This window comes from Trichosurus vulpecula, chromosome 4 (assembly GCF_011100635.1).
Source record: "Trichosurus vulpecula isolate mTriVul1 chromosome 4, mTriVul1.pri, whole genome shotgun sequence".
NCBI classification, from domain to species: domain Eukaryota; kingdom Metazoa; phylum Chordata; class Mammalia; order Diprotodontia; family Phalangeridae; genus Trichosurus; species Trichosurus vulpecula.
The window spans coordinates 211940482-211962697 of NC_050576.1; the positions used below are offsets into that span (position 1 = coordinate 211940482).

General features: G+C 38.7%; 1 protein-coding gene across 3 annotated transcripts in view; it reads right to left on the reverse strand.

Moving 5' to 3' along the window:
• Nucleotides 1–22216, reverse strand: part of HELZ (helicase with zinc finger) — a 287790-nt gene that overhangs the window by 209227 nt on the left and 56347 nt on the right. For all 3 annotated transcript variants that reach the window (XM_036756959.1, XM_036756961.1, XM_036756960.1), the window contains exons 2-4: nucleotides 13978–14205; nucleotides 13215–13251; nucleotides 816–940 (exon numbers count right to left, since the gene is read on the reverse strand). In XM_036756959.1, the coding sequence (XP_036612854.1) occupies nucleotides 816–940; nucleotides 13215–13251; nucleotides 13978–14187 (372 nt within the window). In that variant the 5' untranslated portion in view covers nucleotides 14188–14205. The remainder of the gene's footprint in view (nucleotides 1–815; nucleotides 941–13214; nucleotides 13252–13977; nucleotides 14206–22216) is intronic.

Sequence of the window (22216 nt, forward strand, 5' to 3'; positions counted from 1 at the left end):
GAAGGAAGGAAGGAAGGAAGGAAGGAAGGAAAGAAGGAAACATCTTGCCCAAGTAAAAGTTTACCTGAAGGTCTTCCTCTCCCAGATCTATTTCTTTTTAAAGAGGCCATTCTTTGCCTCATTTTTTATTAAGCCTTAATCAGTGAATGGGGCACTGCCTCAGTCAAACTGAGACCTGTTAAAGACCTTGGCTTAAAGAGGTCAAAGTCCCCCATTGCATTCTGGGACATCTCCAGTTGTCCTGATCCACATCTAGCCAATGGGCCCAGACGGTTCCAGAGGAGAAAGTGAGGCTGGTGACTTCGCACAGCCCTCCCTCACTTAAATTCAGTTCACTTGCATGTCATGGCATCACCTCCCTGGGGTCATGGTCCTCTTCAAGAATGAAGGACAAACAGCAGCATATGTATGTATGTATGTATGTATGTGTGTGTGTGTACATATGTATATTTATACATATATACATATATGTATATTCATATGTATATGTATATTGTCTCACCCATGAGAAAGCTCTTGGAGGGTAAAAACTTTTTATTGCTAGTGCTTGGTACAGACCCTGGCATATGGTAAATAGTTATGAATGCTTGCTGATAAATACCACTGGAATATATGAGTTATGTATTAGTTTCGTTTTCACCTTTTAGTAACCACTACATAATTATTCTTTTAGGGAGCATTTGCTGATAAATGTTAGGGAAGTAGTAGGAAAGCCAGATCACCTCTCCAACCCTTGGAATGAGCCCCACAAACCTAGAACAAAAGTTAAGCATGAATTAGTTTTCAGGAAAGCAAATTAGATCTCATCAACTTACCAGAGACTCTCCCATCAGTGACTTGGAAAGAACATTAGAGACAACTTGGAGTTTTCCTTTAAGATGCATGCAACAAAGCACTGCCCGAAATGAGCCATCTCCCTTGGCCAATCCCTCTCCCAACACTGCAATAAGATACCAAGCGTTAATCATATTAATCAATGCAAATTTTTCTTCACTACAAAATTAAAACTATAACCTAATTATGTCTTCTTAAATAAGAGACTGAGAGATGTCTGCACCTCTCCTAGAAATAAGAGGCCATTTTGTACTAATGTCCATCTTGCCCAAATCCCAACCCTTGAGAAGGAATAAATCTAAACCTGAGAGATAAAATTTTATGGTAGTAGAAATGATTAGAATGTATTTATGGCACAGCGGTTAGCAAGAAACCTGACCCTGGAATCAGAAAGCCCTGCCAGAAGCCCAGCTTCTGAAGCACAAAGGCTTTGTAACCCTAGAAAATCACTTAATCTTTCAAAGCCCTAGAGAACTGTCTAAAACTATAAATTGCATCCCTGCACTGCTAGAATGAATCCCCTATACCAAATGAAATCATGGATCTAATCTCTGTCACTATTCTAATTAATATTAAATGCCAGTGAAATTACTCATCAGTGAGACTTCCAGCAGGGTACATCCATACTGAAAATTCAAGTGCAACTGCTCAGTATCATATTTAAGTATGCCTCCAGGGAAAAATTCTATTATAATCATTCTTTCACCCTAAACTTCCATAAGATTCATCTGTAAACAAGCTTTATACTTAATGGGAAAGTCAGAAAAACCAATTACTAGGCCATTAATATGGACTTCTGAAAAGAAACAATCAAATGCTGTCTACTAAATTACTAATGTTGGCCCAAAACAATAACTTGATGACCACTGTATGCTGCCTACTACAGATGAAAGCAAATTAGGATGTAGGGCGAGAGAAATACTTTTAGTCATTAGTTTGGACTTTTTGTCTCAAGATATTTTCTTAAGCCACCTTGAATATCACATATCCAACCATAATTCAACAAACATTTACTAAGTGCCTAATCATGGAGGTGATACTGGTAATGTTTAGATAAGATATAATTCCTGCCTACCCTAGTTGAAGGATATAGCCCATATATAGATAATTATAACAAAATAATAGTGACCTCTAAAGTCCCATCAGCTCTGAATTTATTATCTATAATCTTAAGAATGTGACTGTATCACAAAGTTGCAAAACAAAGTGCTGTGTAGATGAAAGAGATGGAAGTTTGTTACTAAATGGGGGTTGGAAGCCAAAGAAGGTTTCTTGGAAGAACAGACAGTTGAAAGGAGCTTTAACAGAAAGGTAAGAATACAAAAGACAAAAGAAAGGAAGAAATTCTAGGAATAAAAAACTGAGCAATAATTATAAAAAGTATCCATATAGGAGCAGCTAGGTGGTGCAGTGAGTGGAGCACTGACCCTGGAGTCAGGAGGACATGAGTTCAAATCCAGCCTCAGATACTTGACACATTTACTAGCTGTGTGACCTTGGGCAAGTCACTTAACCCCAATTGCCCCAGCTTCCCTCCTCCAAAAAAAAAAAGTATGCATATAGAGCTTAAAAATTTATGACAATGCCATCAGAACATTCTTATGAGTTGGCAGTATTATCACCATTATCCTCATGATATACATAAGGAAATTGAAGGTCAGAGACATTAACTGACTTGCTTGGAATCAAATATTGGGTAAAAGAGTGGATTTGAGACAGGAGTCAAATCCAGATCTTCTGACTCCAAAAAACTGTTGTTTCCACTATTCCACAACACCAACTGCATGAAAGTAGGAAAGCGCAGAGTATTTTTAAGGGACAGAGAGTGGGAGCCCATGTTTTTTGTTTATAGCATAATGGACATAGGACATAAGGTGGGAAGAGTAGGATAAAACCAGATTGCAATAGACTTAGATATCAATCAGACAAAAGGTAGAAACTGAAGATTTTTTTAATATCTATGAAAAAGGAAGCTTACTCGGGAAGCAATACTTAGAATGGATTATAGTAGACAAACATGAGAGGTAGGAAAACAGATTAGGAAGTTATTGAAGAGTCTAGGCAGATGGTAGTGACAGATTATATGAAGGTGATAGGAAATAGAGAAGAGGAAGACAGATATGGGAGATATTGAAGAAATAGAAATAAATGAAAAGAGTTCCAAAAGCTTAAAATGAGCTAGGACTGTCAAGGAAGTCTAAAGAGAGCAGAAGTGGAGGATTTTCTTAGCCACAATGTTATGGGTTGATAGGATGATAATAACTGTCTGTGAAGAAAAAAAAGAACTATTCAACTCTAATTTTGCTTCTGTTTTATCTGTCAAAGAGAATGCTCTTGCGAATTCAAGGCAAAGAATAAAAATTTAAAATAAGCAGTTGATAACCAATATAATAATGGGAAATATAGACAGGAAAATAAAAAGAAACCACCTAGCACTCTTTGATGAATTCAAGTCACCAAAATCAAGATGAACTATGCCCCAGGGAAATCAAAGAACAAATCAATATAATTGCCAAGCCACTGGTCAGTATCTTTCAAAGATCACTAAGACAAAAAGAGGAACCAGAGACCTACAAAAAGGCAAATATCATCCCAATTTTCAAAAAAGGGAAAAGAACCAACTACAAACAAGTGAACTTGACTCCAACTCCTGGTGAACATTTTATTCAAAAAATATTGAAGGGGCAGCAAGTAGATAAAGCACCGGCTCTGGAGTCAGGAGGACCTGGTTCAAATCAAGCCTGAGATACTTAATAGCTGTGTGACCGTAGCCAAGTCACTTAACCCTGACTGCCTTTAAAAAAAATTTTTTAAGAATACTGAAAATTAAATGGTGACCATAAAGATGACAAACATGATTTCTTCACAATCTGGTTACTGCATACTGGCATCATTTCCTTTTTTGACAGGCCTAGACTATAGACCCAATATCATAGCCCTATTTTAACTAAGTATGTGACAAAACCTTTCAAATTGCTTTTGAGGACAAGATTAAAATATATGAGTTAGAAGATAGGACAATTAGGTAAATTTGGAACTGGTTGAAAAACCAGGCTAACAGAATAGTCTTCGATCATTTGACGTCAACTTGCAGGGATCACAGCTGTGATCATAAATTTAGAGCTGGAGGGGACCACAGAAGTAATATGGTCCAAACCTCTTCATTTAATATATGAGAAAGCCTAAAAGGAATAAAAGCAGAAGTAGGATTTGTATATAGGTTATCCAAAGACAAATTCAGTGCTCTTTCCACTGCACTACAAACTTTCTCCCTTCTACTGAAGTGACCCGAGGACCCTGTGCTAATTAACAGCTTCATCAATAGCTTATTCTTAGATAAAAAGTAGTTTAGATAGCATAACTATAAAACCTACAGGTGGGAAGCTGAGAAGGATAACACATTGGCTGACAGGATTCAAAAAGATCTCGGAAAGCTAAAACACCTGGCCAGATCTAATAAGATGAAATTAATAGGGATAAAATTTTATACTTGGCTTCAAAAAATCAATTTTACAAATACAAAATAGGTTAGGCACGGTTAGATAACAGCTCACTTGAAAAAAAGATTAGTGCATTTTAGTGGAATAATTAGAAGCAGGAGCATCAACAACAACTAATGTTTATATATCTAGGTCCTTAAATAGTACAAGAGAAATCTAATTAAGTGGTCCCATGTATTCTAATTCACACTATTTCAAGATATAATTATGTGAATTTGGTCACTGGTTCTTTTCCAATAGGGATGGAGACTTGAGGGGCAAGCACTGCTATAGTGCCTATTATATACCAAGAACGGTGCTTTTGAACAAATACTGTCTCAGTTGTTCCTCACAACATCCCTGTAAGGTAGATGTTATTATTATCCCCATTTCACAGTTAAGGATGCTGAGGGAAACAGAAGTTCAGTGACTTGCCCAGGGTCACACAGCTAGTAAGTGTCTGAGGCCAAATCTGAATTCAGGTCTCCCTGACTTCAGGCCCAGAACTTTATCATATGCCAGGTGAATACAAATAATGCAACCAACCACTTCACAGGGTTTACTGTATTAATTGGGAACTAGCTGTATAACACTTCACAGTTTTCAAAACCAACATATTATTTCATTTGATTTTCAAGTTCCCTGAATCAACAGTGAAATATGGCAGCCAAGAGAGCTAACATGATCCTTATACTATCAAATGGAATAACATAGGTACTCTGCTTTGCAAACCTTAAAAGAATTTTACAAATGCTAACATCGTCGTCAACATCACTATCATCGTCATTATTAGAGACATAGCACCTAAAATTAGAGAAATAATTGGATCATTGTGTTCTGTCCCAGAAAGCCCATATGTGGAATATGGTATTCCATTCTAGCCATATTTTATAAAGAAAATTGTTAGACTGGAAAACCCAGATAATGAAGGACCTTGAGACACACAGGAAGCTGTGAAAAGCGACAGAGAATGTTTACATGAAAAGACTAGGGGGCAGGACAATTGTCTTCAAATATTTGTAGGGCTATAAGGTAGAAGAGAAATTAGACTTGTCCTGCCTAGCCAAAAAGGGCAGAACTAGTAGCAAGGAGGAGAAGTTTCAAAGAGGCAAAAAACTAGAAGTAGTGTGAGCTGCCTAGAAAAGTAGTGGGTTCCTTCTCACTGGAGATCTTCAAACAAAGGTTAGAAACCATTTGTTGAGTCTGCTGTAGAAGAGAATAATTGTCCAAGTATAAGTTTGACCTAATATCCTTGGAGGTCCTTTCAAACTATAAGGTTCTACTACAATTCTAAAACAACTGCTAACTGGAAGAGAAAGGAATTAAGGATTACATAAGGGTTTCAAATGCATCAAAGAAATGTAAAAAGTCCTGGCCCTGACAGAAAAAAGCACTACACATGTCGAGCACTGAACCTAACAAGAATAAAACTACCTCTATTTTAACAAACAGGAAGCAATGATTATCAATGTAGGAATCATTCCAAAATGGAGTATTATCAAATGGTTAAAACAAGCAACAAAAAAAAAAAACTGAATTGGAAAGATAAAAATGAGAAGCCCCAGTATACCATAATAATAGTTCAAGCAATGAGCAAGCCATTGATTTCTTTTAGTGAGAAATGAATAAAAGTAAAGATAATGATTGTCACTATTTTTCAAAAAAAGTTTAACTGACAGTAAATAGGTATACAAAACAGTTGTCCTAACAAGGGAACCAAAAGAACCAAGAAACCACTTCAACCACCAAAAACTTAATCTCTTAGAAGTACAGAGACATGGCAGCCTAGGAAAACTATGTTTTAGAATACAAGATCATTTGCAAAATATCATGGAGTAGAAAAACAAAAGATAAAGAGCAATGTCACCACACCTTACAGGAAAAAGAAGAAAGGGGAATGGTATGTCTACAGAAAGCACTGCATGAGGCTAAGCAAAGATCATCTCAAAATCATTGGTTAAAAGAAAACTGGAAAAAATAACAAATAGATATGAAACAGAAAAAAATTCACCAATGTATCTATGGCTATTCTCAGTGGCAATGACAAGAGAAACACTAAATTTGACCTCACAAATTCATTATCTAATTTATTATGTAAGCAAGTAGCTACACAATTTAAGATTAAGTCAAAAACAGACCAAAGGAAACGTGTACCATGAGGTAGGTGATACAATTTTAAAGGCACTTGGGGATTTTTAGGTTATCACAAATTGGGGAAGATTCTAAAAGGATGGAAAAGATGACAGGAAAAAAAGACTATACTTGAAAAATAATAGAACTGGCAAGTTTTCAGAAATTCAAATAGAAATGGAACCACTAATTCGTGGTAGGTAAGGATTCCTGAGGGCTACATGTTGACTTAGTTTTTAAAGGTAATGTTATTTGTTTTAATGTCATTTTATTTATGTTTGCGAAATAGATCCAAATTACATTTTCATCTAGTTGAGGCTATACTCAGAAGAGTTACAGGCTGCATGTTTGACACTTCTGTCATAAACTACAGCAGACCAGATTTTCATAGTCACACAAATGGAAAGTTGTAGAGAATATAAGATTACACTGTGTTAACTACTTGCCAATAACAAAAAACAATCTGACTCTGTGGTGATATCAGTAACTGTAGCAATAAGGAATAATTCATATTTATATAGCACACAAACATTTGCAAAGCCCTTTCTTCACAACTTTGTGAGGTAGGAAGAAAAAAGTTGGAGTTTTAAAGGTTCTCTTCAAACAAGTTGTTGTAAACACATTTGTTAAGATCTAAGATTACATGACAGATTCAATAATGGAAACAACTGTTCAATGATCTATTATATATCAAAATCAAATAAGCCATCCAACAAAGTGATGAATGCTTACTAAAGGTGTTCATCAGTGTCACAAAGGATGTTCTGCCTACAAAGTCCAAATACAAAGAGGATTTCCCATTGGCTGAGAATATTGGAAAATGCTCCTAGTTTGCAGATGATATTGCTGACAGTATCAAGCTGCAGAACATCACAGCACCTTCTTAATGAGATCCATGGTCATGCAAAAGAGATAAGCTGTGGTATATGACTGTGATGGAATACTACTGGGCTATAAGGAATGACTTAACAGGATGCTTTCAGAAAAACTTAAAAGACTTACATGAACTGAGGCAAAGTGAAAGAGCAGAATCAAGAGAACACTGTACACAGTAACAACAGTACTGTACGATGATCAACTGTGAATGATTTAGCTAGTCTTAGCAATACAATGATCTAAGACAATTCTGAAGGACTCATGATGAAAAATGCTACTGACTTCCAAAGAAAAAACTGACGGAGTCTAAAACCAGATCAAGGCATACTTTTTTTTTACTTTATTTTTCTTCAGGTTTTTTTTTTGGAGGGGTGGGACCCTCTGGTTTTTTTTTTCTACAGCATAACTAATATGGAAATGTTTTGTATGACGACACATGTATAACCTATATTAAACTGCTTGCCTTCTCAATGAAGGGGGAAGGAGTAGAAGGACATTGGGAGAAAATTTAGAATTCAAATTTTTTTCGAAGTTAAAATGAATATTTTACATTCTTTTTACATGTAACTGAGAAAAAATAAAAGGTTAAATGAAAGAAAAACAAAGTAAGGAACACATATCTAGATAGCAAAATATGATTGCATTTTTGTTGTTGTTCATTGCTTTACTTATGTCCAACTCTTCCTCACCCCATTTGGGGTTTTCTTGGCAAAGATACTGGAGTGATTTGCAATTTCCTTCTCCAGCTCATTTTACAGATAAGGAAACAAGAAAATAGGGTTGAGTGACCTCCCCGGGATGACACAGCTAGTAGGTAACTGAGGCTGGATTTGAATTCAGGTCTTCCTGATTCCAGGCCTGATACTCTATCCACAGAAGATAAGCGGAGAAAGAGTATACTTGTAACAGCAAGAAATCACAAAGAAGAAATAAATATTTTTTTAAACAAACACAAAAATTCAAAGCATTACTTCTTTTGACCTCTTTACTTTAGTGATAAAACAGGCCTACCCACTTTAATACCCCTTGCCATCACCATAATACAGCACAGCACAATAAATAATGAAGAGCTATCTTTACGTTGCTGCTATATGACTATATAAACTTGGATAAGTCACTTAACCTGTAGGACAGACATTAGTTGCTACATATATAAAATGAAGGACTTGGCCTGGTGTTGCATAGCAACCTGTCCCCAAATAAAAGGTTAGGATTTTGGTTAGACTGAATCAATGAGGCAAAAAGTAAAAACAAAACAAACGAAAAACTTTTTTACTAAATACAAAGAGATGATGTTATGAGATTAAGCCCAATTTTTCATGGTTCTAGAAGCAAAAAGTAGGTCCTCTGATCAGAGAAAATGAAGATGGAAGAAACATAAGAAAGGAGTCTGTCCACAGTATTATTGTGCTATTTCATTTTTAGCTGAAGGAGTATTCTAGCACTGATGAATGCTGACATGACCAACATGAATACATAAAAGTTCTTCCACTAATCCTGCCCTCACTGGGGTGGGGTGTCTCAATGTTCCAGGCTTGAGTCTCCATGTTCCCAACCAGCCAATGCAGGCCACAGCACTAGCTAAAGAGTCTACAGAAATGATAACCCACTCCCTCCCCCTCACACAGGACAGTCTCACAGGCCACCCAAGCAAAAAACCATTGAAGCCCCCAGATTGGAAGGACGTAATGGAAACTAAGCCAAGGGCAGATAAGAGTAGAAGTTTTTAGGAACAAAAAGGCATGTATTAGAACCAGAAGTACTTAAGTGGCAATTCTGCTCCAAAACATTTGCAAAACACACAGAAGAAGATGCTAAGGGTTTATAATACTTTTTCTTGCAATTTGTCCCTAGGTCTATGATGGCATCTCCCTTACCCCTGATCTACCATTTAGCCCTTATTTCCTTGCTCTTTAGCTACCAACTGTCTTACATAGGTACATCCACCCCTGGGAGGACAAAGCCGCACTTTCTGACCGAGTGGGTAAAGGTCCCAAATTTCTTTAGGGTATTACTGTGCTGACCAAACAACAGCCTGAACCTGAATGACTTCCAACCCCAACAAATCCATACCCATTGTAGATTCAGGCTAATTTATAACTATAAGAGAAATATGCAGGTACTACCAGCCATCCTCCCACTTTTATCTGGACAAAGTCTTTGAACCCCATGTGGTGATAGCTCCCCTCAAAACCTCCCACTTCCACTGTGTTACATGCAGGGGTGTGCTGGAGCCATCTTGAACTGACTCACCAGCATAGATTTTTTAATTTTTCCATTAAATTTATACCTCAGAAATAGGCCAATGCTATAAATCAGGGCTTGATTTATTGTTTCATTGATTACCCAGATTTAAGAAAGTGATGGAGAAAATGTTAAAAATGCAGATTAAACTCAAAAGTGTGTTTTGCATACCTTTTTTCCCTCAGAGAGCCAATGGTTAACAACTGACTAACATGCCTAACCTGAGTGGAATCACCTGGTATCAATATTCACTAGACTTCCTGCATCCAGCAGACACCTAGTTGTCTAAACCCCAGTTCTTAAACTAGAAGACTGAGTGGATTTGAGGAGCATGGACTCCGGATAACTCCTTTAGATTTTATAGAATCAGAATACAAGGTAATTGGTGGAGACCAGGGGAGGAAAGAGGCATAGATCAATGAGTTATCATTCCTTCTTTCCTCTTATCATGGTATTTCCTTAATCAGGGTTCAAGAGGGCTACTCAACAATAATCTCCATAAAATCTCACTGCTGAACACTCTCCTCTTGGATCCTTTCTTCTCTGTAGATTTGCAAGACATCATTTTGTCAACTGGTGATCACATCACAAGACTTTGTGTGAAAACCAGATTTATTACAAGAGAAATGAACTTGCATGTGGAACCCAAAGAGTTCACAGTCCTTAGAGAAGTTTGCATATTTATGACAATATAACAAAAGGAGGAGAAAACAGGAAGGGGCATGGTATGAGAGGGCAATGGTACAGTAACCCCTCCCAAAGGGGAGGAGCAAGGTGAGCAAAAGTCATTGTTTTCCCTTGGGAATCACTAGCCTATGAAGAAGCTTTATCTGCAAAGGACCCCAGCTGCACAAGCATTTTTCCCAGCCTGGCACAGACTGGCTGGCACCTGTCTTGCCTCCCAAGGACACAAGTGAAATCTAGCTTGGGGTGCAAACAACAAATTATGTCAGCTGGGGGAGCTGTCTTTGATACATTCAGAGCCTCCTGCATGCCCTGGGTCCAGTATTTCTGGAAAATATGGCAATTAAAAAAGACAAGTTCAGGGGACCCCTTAACAGCCTTAACACCCTCTCCTGGTTCTCCTCCTACCTATCTGATCACTTGTCCTCTGTCTGCTTTGCTAGATCCTCTTCCAGACCATGCCCTCTAACCCTAAGTGTCCTTCAGGATTCAGTTCTGGGGCCTCTTCTGTTCTCCCTCTACTATACTTCACTTCATGATCTCATCAGCTCCCATGGATTTAATTACTGTCTCTATGCTAATGATTCTCAAATGTACCTTTCCTGTCCCCAACTCCCTGCTGCCTTCCAATCTTGCACCTCCAACTACCTTTCAGTACTTCTGAAAGTCCATTAGACATCTCAACATGTCCAAAACAGAAATTATTATCTTTCCTCCTAAACCCTCCCCACCTCCTATGACTACAGAGGGCAACATCATCCTCCCTGTCCCTCAAGCTCAAAACCTAGGAGTCACCCTCGTTTCCTCATTCTCTCACCCCACCATATCCAAGCTGTTGCCAATACCTGTCAATTTCACCTTTGTAACATCTCTTAAATACAACCAGTTCTCTCCTCCACCACTGCCTCTCTGTGCACTACAATGCAGGCCCTCATCACCTCACACCTTGATTACTGCAACGGTGTCCTGATGGAACTTCCTACTTCAAGTCTCTCCTCACCTTTATCCTTCCTTGAGCCAGTAAAGTGATTTTCCTAAAGGACAAGTCTAACCATGTTACTCTGCTACTCAATAAACTCCAGTGATTTCCTATTACCTTCAGGAGCAAATACAAAATGCCATTTGGCATTCAAAGCCCTTCATAACCTGGCTCCCTCCTACTTTTTCAAGAATTCTTACATCTTACTCCCCAATATGTATTTTTTGATCCAGTAACACTAGCCTCCTGGCTGTTCCACCAACAAGAGACTCACCACTTTCACCACTCCAGGCATTTTCTCTGGCTGTACCACATGCCTGGAATACTGTCCTTCCTTGGCTTTAACTACTGACCTCCCTGGCTTCCTTTAATCCCACCTACTACTAAAATCTCACCTTCGACAAGAAGCCTTCCCTAACCCCTCTTAATTCTAGTGCTTTCCTTCTTTTAACTATTTCTTATTTTTCTGGCTCAAAGCCTGTTTTGTAAATACTTATTGGTATATAGTCTTCCCTCTTTAGATTGTAAGCTTCCCTAGGGCAGGGATCATCTCTTGCCTCTTAAGCTTAACTACATGTTTATTGATTGATTGGGAAGGCAACACCACCCTGTCCAAATTTATCCTCCTGGTCCCAATCCCAGGATAAGGCCAACATGGGTAAAAGGAGTCAGCACAGGAGTAATCTCCACTCTGTCCCCAACTTCATTACTACTAGTTCTCATTCTCTGGGGCACAAGGCTAGGGTCAAGAACCAATAGAAATGCCATTACCCTTCCCATCTTCCACAAAAAGTCTACCAATTGGCCCTATGCCTTCTATAGATGCACAGCTAGTCCCTTGGCATTCAATAAAATGTTTTGTTGCATTGGTACAAGAGGTTACATAGAAAATTCTCTTATGCAAAATTCCTTGATGATGCTAGACAAATGAGGCATAGCCCTGAACCTAGACAAAAATCCTGTGATAGGTGTATGTTATTAGCTCACTTTCAGGCCTAAATTCATTTTTGTGAGTTAGCAATGAAGCAAAAGGAAAAGTATTCCCATCCTCTCAGTACTCAAAGAGCAAGAATCTTGTTAGTTTCAAACTCCTGACAGCATAAAAGAATAGAGAATGAGGCCAAATTTTAAACTCATCTCTCTGCCAGGCACATTTTAAAATAGGAAAATGACATTTTCAGGTGGAGTTGGCATATCCTTTCCATCCAGTTTAATTACATCTAGACAGCATATGCACTTAAATAAAAATTTGGCTCTGATCAAAATCCCCCATTCAATAGGAACAAGAATTAGGTGTATACATCTCACATAAAGCATAAAAGTCGCCTTCCAAGAGAGTCACCAGAGACCAAAGGAAAAAAGTCTTTTTTTTTCTATTTCAATAGCTTTTGAAATTTGTAAAAGAAAGAAAAAAAGAAAATGACACTGCTAAATCTAATCAACACGCCATTAAACAAACCAACCAGACCATCTCTCCACTTGCATGCTACTACTGACCTGCTCCTTTCCACCTAGAACAACACCCTTCACACCAAGATTTGAGATCTATATTTCTATACTCAGCTCTTCCTGAATCTGATGCCCCAAGCATTAGGGAAATTAATCAATTCATTCTTGCAGCTCTTGCTCTACGATCCAACCCAGTGGTTTGGTTACAGTTTAGAAACCAGCTCACTTAGCCACTACTGATACCAGACTATCCCTCAACTTCATAGCCTACCAAGGCTATCTACTTCGACCTCTGCCTACCCACAGTATGCCCATCTCCCCACCTTTTCTACCACCCCAGAATAATAGTTTCCTGGTCACTGGAAGCAATGTGCTGTCTTCCTTTAATAAAACATAAGATCTTGAGGGGAGGAACTAGTTCTTGTTTTTTACTATTTGTATCTCTAGCACATAGCATAAGGTCGGGCACATGGTAAACACTTAATAATTGCTTTTTTCATTCAATCAAGAATTCTGGAAAGTTTTTATTTTAAACATACCATGCCTGCAGTCTTCATCAGCTTGTCCATAGTTCTTCTGTAAAGCAAAAAATATAAAACTGCATTATTTTAAAATTTTAAAGAAATAATATTTTGTTTCATAGGTTTCAGCAAAGGAAGTAAAATTTTATGCTTTAAAGTTTAATGTTGCAAATAATCTTCATGGGAAACAGCTAAATGACATAGAGGCTGCTAGATAGCACGGTGAACAGAGCACTGCTTGTGGAATCAAAGACCTGGGTTCAAAACTGGCCTCAGACATTTACTAACTAGGCCATGTCACTTAAGTTCTCTGTTTCCTCCTCTGTAAAATGAAGACAATAATAGCATCTACTTCCCACAGTTGTTGTAAGGAAAAAGGGAATTATATTTTAAGGTGCCTTGCAAATTATAAAGTATCATATATGCTATTTACATTATTAATCATAACTAGTCACATACAAAATGGAGACATCATCATCATCACCAACATTTATGCAGCACCTACTATTGAGAGCTATTGTGCTCTCAATAATAAATATTACAGTTATTATATCAATATTTTTAAAGGTTCCATAGTAATAGTCAAGGTTCAAAAATGCGACTTGGAAAAAAAATATTTACCAACTAGTAATTGTTGTATCAACCAATTCACATATCTCCTGAGCCATGTGATGTGCCAACTACAGATCATAATTCATTAAGAAGGCCCAGTTGTTTTTTTCACATGATCCATTATATTAATGGCTACAAATGGACACTGCAATTGTTAACATTTACTCACAAGTTGTAAGAATGAGGCAATTCTATATAGAAGACTCTCAATTTTTATGCGTTCTATTTCTGATGGGCATGTCTCTGTGAAGTTTGCCAAGGAACACTGGCCAAGGGAAAGGAGGGCCTCTGTGCAATGTCTCACTGCCACTTCATAGTCCTGCCTTTTAAGAGATTCACATGCTTGTTCACATGATTTTTCAGGTCTTCTGTCTGCCATGACTCAGGGACAAAAATCCTATTGGGAAAAAACATGTAAAATAGAGTCATCATCATCATCATCACCAACATTTATGCAGCATCTACTATGTGCCAGGAACTGTACTAAATACTTTACAAATATTATGGGATTTCATAACTTTTTAGTTGTTACTATATAACCCTGACTTCAGAGAAGCAGGAAGCCTGGCAACGGATAACCCTAAAAAAAGAGATTAGTGCAGAAAAGAAGCAAAGACAACAAAAAGAAAAGATAGCAAGAAATATAATTGTTCCCTAAAGAAATATAGTGCCCAGTTGACCAAATATGAAGGAGAACAAGGACCAAAAACCCCAGGATTTGTCTTCCCATTTCAAAAGCAAAATAACTCAGGTCTTAACAATCAAGTTTATTTGATGGGCAACAGTCAGGGGGAAAAAAATTAAAGTAGGTTTAACACTTGACCCCCATTAGAGCACAGATCCCTCCCTCCTTTACTAATGAAAACCCAAGTTTAGCCTATTTTGGAGAGTGACAGATTGGTTCTGATTGGTCTGATCCCTGGAAGCCTCACAATGGGGGAGTGGATATGAGCAAAGAAAGTTATACAGGGGGCAGCTAGGTGGCGCAGTGAGTAGAGCACCAGCCCTGGAGTCAGGAGAACCAGTGTTCAAATCCGGCCTCAGACACTTGCCACACTTAATAGCTGTGTGACCTTGGGCAAGTCACTTAACCCCAATTTTGCCTTGCCTTCTCCCCTCCAAAAAAAAAAAGTTATACAGGCATGCAGAGTTCTAAATCTTTGCCATTCATAGTGTCTCCCAAAGGTCCAGCATCAAGAAGACTGAAACCACAGTGCAGGTAATAACATTTCTAAGACAGTCATCAATCCTGATCATGGGTCAAATTCATTTGTAGTATGACTAAAAGGTCATAACTCTGTTACATGCAACCTATCCCAAGGTGAACACCAATACTTTTTCCAATGAGAAGAATGGTATCCATCTCCTGATGGAGAGGTGATAGATGAATGTGAAGAACAAAACACATATTTTTTGACATGGTCAATATGGGAATTGATTTTGTTTGACTACATTTATGTTACAAGAGTTTTGTTTTTCTTCTTTTTTCCTTTGAGGTATGAGGGAAAAAAAATAAATGCTTGATGACTGAAAAAAAAAATTTAATTTAAAAAAAAATAATAATTTGGTTTCTATATATTTAGCAGAACTCACCTCCTTTTCTAGGCCACAATGACTTGGGCATATGACCTCCAATCCCAATCCCACCCCTACCTCCCACAGTCCTATAGTTACAATGGCCTTATCCCCAGAAGACCTGCAGGGACTCATATCAGATATATATAAAGACTTGAGTAGCTCAGGACCATAAAGTGGGGTTAGAGTTTTAGAGGGGAACTCAGGCTTAGGTGGGCCAAAATTCTTGAGCCTACACTTGAGTGCTTTGCCCCATCCAGATGTCATAATATAGCATTACACTCATGCGCACACACACACATACACACACACACGCCATAAAATGGCCATCTATCCTCTTATCAACACCATTATTCAGGAACTGCACTCACAGATTCTTACAGGGAAGGGTGTCACCACTTTCTGCCATTCATCATACCATTCCCAAAATGCCATCAGTTACATCAAATGGAGAAGTTCTGAATGCTGTGGATAAGTTCATTTACCTTGGTAGTGTACTTTCCAGGGTTGTACACATTGATAATGAGGTTGATGCACACATTGCCAGAGCTAGCTCAGTGTTTGGGAGGCTCCAAAGGAAAGTATGGGAAAGAAGACATATTAGACTGACTGACTGAAGGTCTACGCAGCCATTGTGCAGACCCCATTGTTATATGCCTGTGAAACCTGGACAGTATATCAGTGCCATGCCAAAAAAGTGAATCATTTCCATTTGAATTGTCTTAGGAAGATTCTGAAGATCACCTTGCAGGCTAAGGTACCAGACACTGAGGTCCTCAAATGAACTTAACTGCCAAGCATTCAAATTCTGCTTCAGAGAGCCCAACTGTGACGGGCTGGCCACGTTGTTCAAATGAAAAACATAAGCTTTCTAGAAAGACTATTTCATAAAGACTCACACAGGGCAAGCATTCACATGGTGATCAAAAGAAGCAATACAAGTATACTCTCAAGGTCTCTCTTAAGAACTTTGGAACTGGGGGGCAGAGCCAAGATGGCAGCTGGAAAGCAGGGGCTTGCCTAAAGCTCTCCCCCAGGACCCTCCAAACACCTATAAAAATGGCTCTGAACAAATTCTAGAGCTGCAGAACCCATGAAATAGCAGAGGGAAGCAGGGCTCCAGCCCAGGACAGCCTGGATGATCGCTGAGTAAGGTCTATCGCACCAAGCTGGGAGCGGAGGGGAGCAGAGCCCAGGATGAGCCATGCCCAGATCAACCAGACTGTGAGCCGGGCGGAAAAGGCCCTAGTGGCCTGAATCAGTGAGCTGTGGCAGTTACCAGACTTCTCAACCCACAAACACCAAAGACAACTGAGAAGGTTAGTGGGAAAAGCTACAGGGGACAGAGTGAAAGGAGTTCTCAGTTCGGCCACTGCCCCAGGGGCAGCAGGGGTGGTACAGCTACAGAACTACAGCTGCAGTCGCTTCCTGCCCCAGAACCACCTGGTGGGAGGAATTAAGTGGTGAATCAGAGCAGGAGTGCAGAGCCTGCTTAGATCTGAGTTGCGATCCAGGTTGGCAGTTCTTGGGGGAGAAGGAGCACTGATGTGGCAGAGCTTGCTGTGTAGAAATAGCTCTGAAAACAACAGCACAGCTACTCAAGCTTGGGACAAAGTACTCTCTACTCTACAAGCAGTCATACTCTGACAAAAAGCTCAAGGGTCAAGTAGTTGGCTGGGAACATGGCCAGGCAGTGAAAACGGACTCAGATTCAGACTCGGACCCTGGAATCTTTCTTTGGTGACAAAGAAGACCAAAACATACAGCCAGAAGAAGTCAACAAAGTCAAAAAGCCTACATCAAAAGCCTCCAAGAAAAACATGAACTGGTCTCAGGCCATGGAAGAGCTCAAAAAGGATTTGGAAAAGCAAGTTAGAGAAGTAGAGGAAAAATTGGGAAGAGAAATGAGAGCGATGCAAGAAAACCATGAAAAACAAGTCAATCACTTGCTAAAGGAGACCCAAAAAAAAATGCTGAAGAAAATAACACCTTAAAAAATAGACTAACTCAAATGGCAAAAGAGCTCCAAAAAGCCAATGAGGAGAAGAATGCCTTGAAAGGCAGAATTAGCCAAATGGAAAAGGAGGTCCAAAAGACCACTGAAGAAAATACTACCTTAAAAATTAGATTGGAGCAAGTGGAAGCTAGTGACTTTATGAGAAATCAAGATATTATAAAACAGAACCAAAGGAATGAAAAAATGGAAGACAATGTGAAATATCTTATTGGAAAAACTATTGACCCGGAAAATAGATCCAGGAGAGAGAATTTAAAAATTATTGGACTACCTGAAAGCCATGATCAAAAAAAAGAGCCTAGGTATCACCTTTCAAGAAATTATCAAGGAGAACTGCCCTGATATTCTAGAGCCAGAGGGTAAAATTGAAATTGAAAGAATCCACCAATCACCTCCTGACAAAGATCCCAAAAAGAAAACTCCTAGGAATATTATAGCCAAATTCCAGAGCTCCTAGATCAAGGAGAAAATACTTCAAACAGCCAGAAAGAAACAATTTGAGTACTGTGGAAACACAATCAGGATAATACAAGATCTAGCAGCTTCTACATTAAGGGATCCAAGGGTTTGGAATATGATATTCCAGAGGTCAATGAAGCTAGGATTAAAACCAAGAATCACCTACCCAGCAAAACTGGGTATCATGCTCCAAGGCAAAATATGGATTTTCAATAAAATAGAAGACTTTCAAGCTTTCTCAGTGAAAAGACCAAAGCTGAATAGAAAATTTGACTTTCAAACACAAGAATCAAGAGAAGCATGAAAAGGTAAGCAAGAAAGAGAAATCATAAGGGACTTACTAAATTTGAACTGTTTTGTTTACATTCCTACATGGAAAGATGGTGTGTATAATTCATGAGACCTCAGTATTAGGGAATAGTTGAATACGAAGGGATATCTAAAAAAATAAAATCAAATTAAGGGATGAGAGAGGGATATACTGAGAGAGGGAGAAAGGGAGAGATAGAATGGGGTACAGGTGAGGGGGAATGAGTGAATCTGGATCTCATCGGATTTGACCTGAGGAGGGAATAACATACACACTCAATTGGGCATCTTACCCCACAGGAAAGAAGGAGGAAGGAGATAAAAAGGGGGGACGATAGAAGGGAGGGCAGATAGGGGGAGGAGGTAATCAAAAGCAAACACTTTTGAAAAGGGACAGGGTCAGGGGCAAAAATTGGATAAAGGGGGATAGGATAGGAAGGAGCAAAATATAGTTAGTCTTTCACAACATGAGTATTCTGGAAGGGTTTTGCATAATGATACATATGTGGCCTATGTTGAATTGCTTGCCTTCTTAGGGAGGGAGGGTGGGGAGGGAAGAGGGGAGAGAATTTGGAACTCAAAGTTTTAAAAGCAGATGTTCAAAAACAAAAAGTTTTTGCATGCAACTAGGAAATAAGATATACAGGCAATGGGGTATAGAAATCTATCTTGCCCTACAAGAAAGTAAGGGAAAAGGGGATGGGGGGCAGTGGGGTGACAGAAGGGAGGGCTGACTGGGGAACAGGGCAATCAGAATATATGCCATCTTGGAGTTGGGGGGAGGGTAGAAATGAGGAGGAAATTTGTAATTCAAACTCTTGTGAAAATCAATGCTGAAAATTAAAAATATTAAATAAATAATTATGTTTTAAAAAAAAGAACTTTGCGACTGATTGTGAGACATGGGAGACACTCGCACAGGACAATTCAGCATGGCATAGCCACATCAGAGAAGGTGCTGTGCTCTATGAGCCAGGCAAAATTGAAACAGCTCAAAGGAAACAGGATGCACAGGATGCACAAATTTAGAGTACACACCCCAAATGTTCACATGGACTATTTGTGCCCAACCTGTGGTAGAGCATCCCAAACTCATATTGGTCTGATCAGCCACAGTCGGACACACTGAAACCTGACCCTAGCAAAGTGGTGTCATTTTGGTCCTCCTCAAGAACAAAGAACAACAACAACAAAAGGGCAACACCATCCTCCCAGTCCCTCAAGCTCACAACCTGGAAGTCATCCTGGCTTCCTTATTCTCTCATTCCCTCATAATCAAGCTGTTTCCAAGGCTGTTGATTTTCCCTTCACACTGTCTCTCAAACAGTTCCTTCTCTCTTCTGACATTGCCATTACTATGATACAGGATCTTTTTACCTCCTTCTTGAACTATTCTCAATAGCCTGCTGGTGGAACTGTCTACCTCTAGTCTCTCTACCCCTCCAATACATCCTCCATTTGGTCACTAAAGTAATTTTCCTAAAGTGAAAGTTTGACCATGTCACTTCCCTACTGCAAAGGCTTCCTATTGCTTCCAGGAGCAAATGTAAAATGTTTGACATTCAAAGCCCTTCATAATCCAGTCTTCTTATACCTTACTCTCTTCCACATACTCCTTGATCCAATCATACTGGCCTCCTAGCTATTCCACCAAGAAAACACTATTGCTTGGCTGTAGGTATTTTCTCTATATGTTGTAATATGTCTGTGACATTCTCATTCCTCAATTCCACCTAATGACTTTCCTGACTTCCATTAAGTCCCACCTAAAATCTGTCTTTTACTGGAAGCCTCCTTATGATTCTAGCACCTTCCCTCAATTAATCATTTCCTATTTATCCTGTATAACTCTTGTTTGCATACATTTGCTTGCTGTCTCCACAAAATTGTAAGCTCTTTAAGGGCAGGGACTGTCTTTTACTTCTTTTTGTTTCCTCAGTTTAGCACAGTGCCTGGCACATAGTAGGCACTTAATAAATGTGTATGATTGATTGTCATTGGATTACAGAGTACACTGAAGGGTTGGAGGAGAAGGAGGTATAAGGTATTGTGGTATTAATGTGATTAAATCTCTTCCTTGCCTATTCAATAGGGCCTTTACTTACACCCTTTACTTACTAGGTGCAAAGCTCCTGGCCCACACCCCTTTTGCTAATTAGGTCATGAGAGAAGAAAATACTACCTTAAAAATTAGACTGGAGCAAGTGGAAGCTAGTGACTTTATGAGAAATCACGATATTATAAAACAGAACCAACTGGATAAACAATCTATTTAGTCTATACAGAGATGTATACATATACATACTCACATATACACACACATATCTTGGACAGGTACTGCATATGGACAACAAGATAAATTGGTTGAATTACATTTGGGAAACTGTGGGGGACTTTTGAAGAACCCAAGCTGCTCCCTTGAGCAAAAGCACATTTTTTAATATTAATATTTTCCCTATGATGCTATATGACTGGGAATCAAATCATAATATACAGAGGAAAGATGATTTGCATGTAGCATATATGTATGAGTGGACTACAACACATTACCAACAATGATGTCAGCACACAAGAAGTGAGATGAAAAGCATCATACTACAGAGGTATATGGATAGGTATGAAGAGCAACAGACAGAGAGCCCAAGTGATGCAGTGGCATCCACAAAATTTTAAGAGACCCCAAGAAAAGACTCTAGCATACTGAGTAGATTATCTATGAAGAATTAACCACTGGATCACTGATCTAGTACTAGAAGGGATCTCAGAAGCCATCTAATCCATCCAACACCTGAGGAAACAGAGAACTTAGAAAAGAATAATACATAATAAGAAGACATAAGTGGAGTGTCATCTGCCCATATAAAGGGAGAATTCCACATTAGCACGATCATTTATCTATCTAAGTACTGAAGAAGTAGTATAAGTATAGCTATGTGAATTACCTAAGTCATATAACAAATGACTGCTGTAATCCATGAAATCAGAAAAATTCCTTGAAAATATTCTTAAAGGTAAACCAAGGTCATTTTCCTTTCCTGTCATGATCTTGCTTTTCTAAATGCCTTCAGGTAATTGCAGCACTATTCTTCTAACCCCAAGCTTCCCATTAAAGCAAAGACCTATATTTTTAATGACATTATGCTGGTATTGCTAGATAGATATACAACTGACTCCAAAGATTTTAAAAGGAGTACCATCCAGATGGTAATGGAGAAGCACAAGATGTTGCTATGAGGAAGCTTCAATAAATAGTCAATAAGGAATTCTGAAAGATATCATCAAAGAATTGTATGATAGCAAGAGGCTGATCACATAGCAAGAACAAAGGATGGCAGGTAAACAGCCAAAGAGCTCCATTGGTACCCCTGAAAAATCAGGAGAAAACACAGAAGACCTCTAACATATCTAGACCCCTGGCAGCCAATTTATGGGAAGGCATGGGTAACAATTATACAGAATGGGAAAAAACATGAATAGGCTACAATCTGCATTACTGGAGGTAACTCTTAATCACTGAGAACATAGATCCATTTGAGTAATAATTCTGATCAAATATACTCAATTAGATTTTTTTAAATTACTACAATGAACTGATTTTATTGTTGTTCAGTCGTTTTTCAGACATGTCTGACTCTTCATAACCCTACTTGGGGTTTTCTTGGCAAAGATACTAGAATGGTTTACCATTTCCTTCTCTAGCTCATTTTGCAGGTTTCTGAGGCAAACAGGGTTAAGTAACCTGTCCAGGGTCACACAGCTAGAAAGTATCTGAAGCTAAATTTTAACTCAGGAAGACAAATTCTCCTAAGTCCACTTCCAATACTCTATACTGCATTACCTAGCTGCCCCAATGAACTCATTACATAAAGTGAAATCTCCCTTTATTACCAGAAATTTGTTATAAACTAACAATTTTCTTAGATGTATGTACTTCAAGAACATTTTCATCAATGTCATCTATAGTGAAACAATTGGGAACAGTATAAGTTACAAAAGTAAATCCCTGTGACCCCAGTCTTCCTACTACTGGGTTTTACATATAACACAA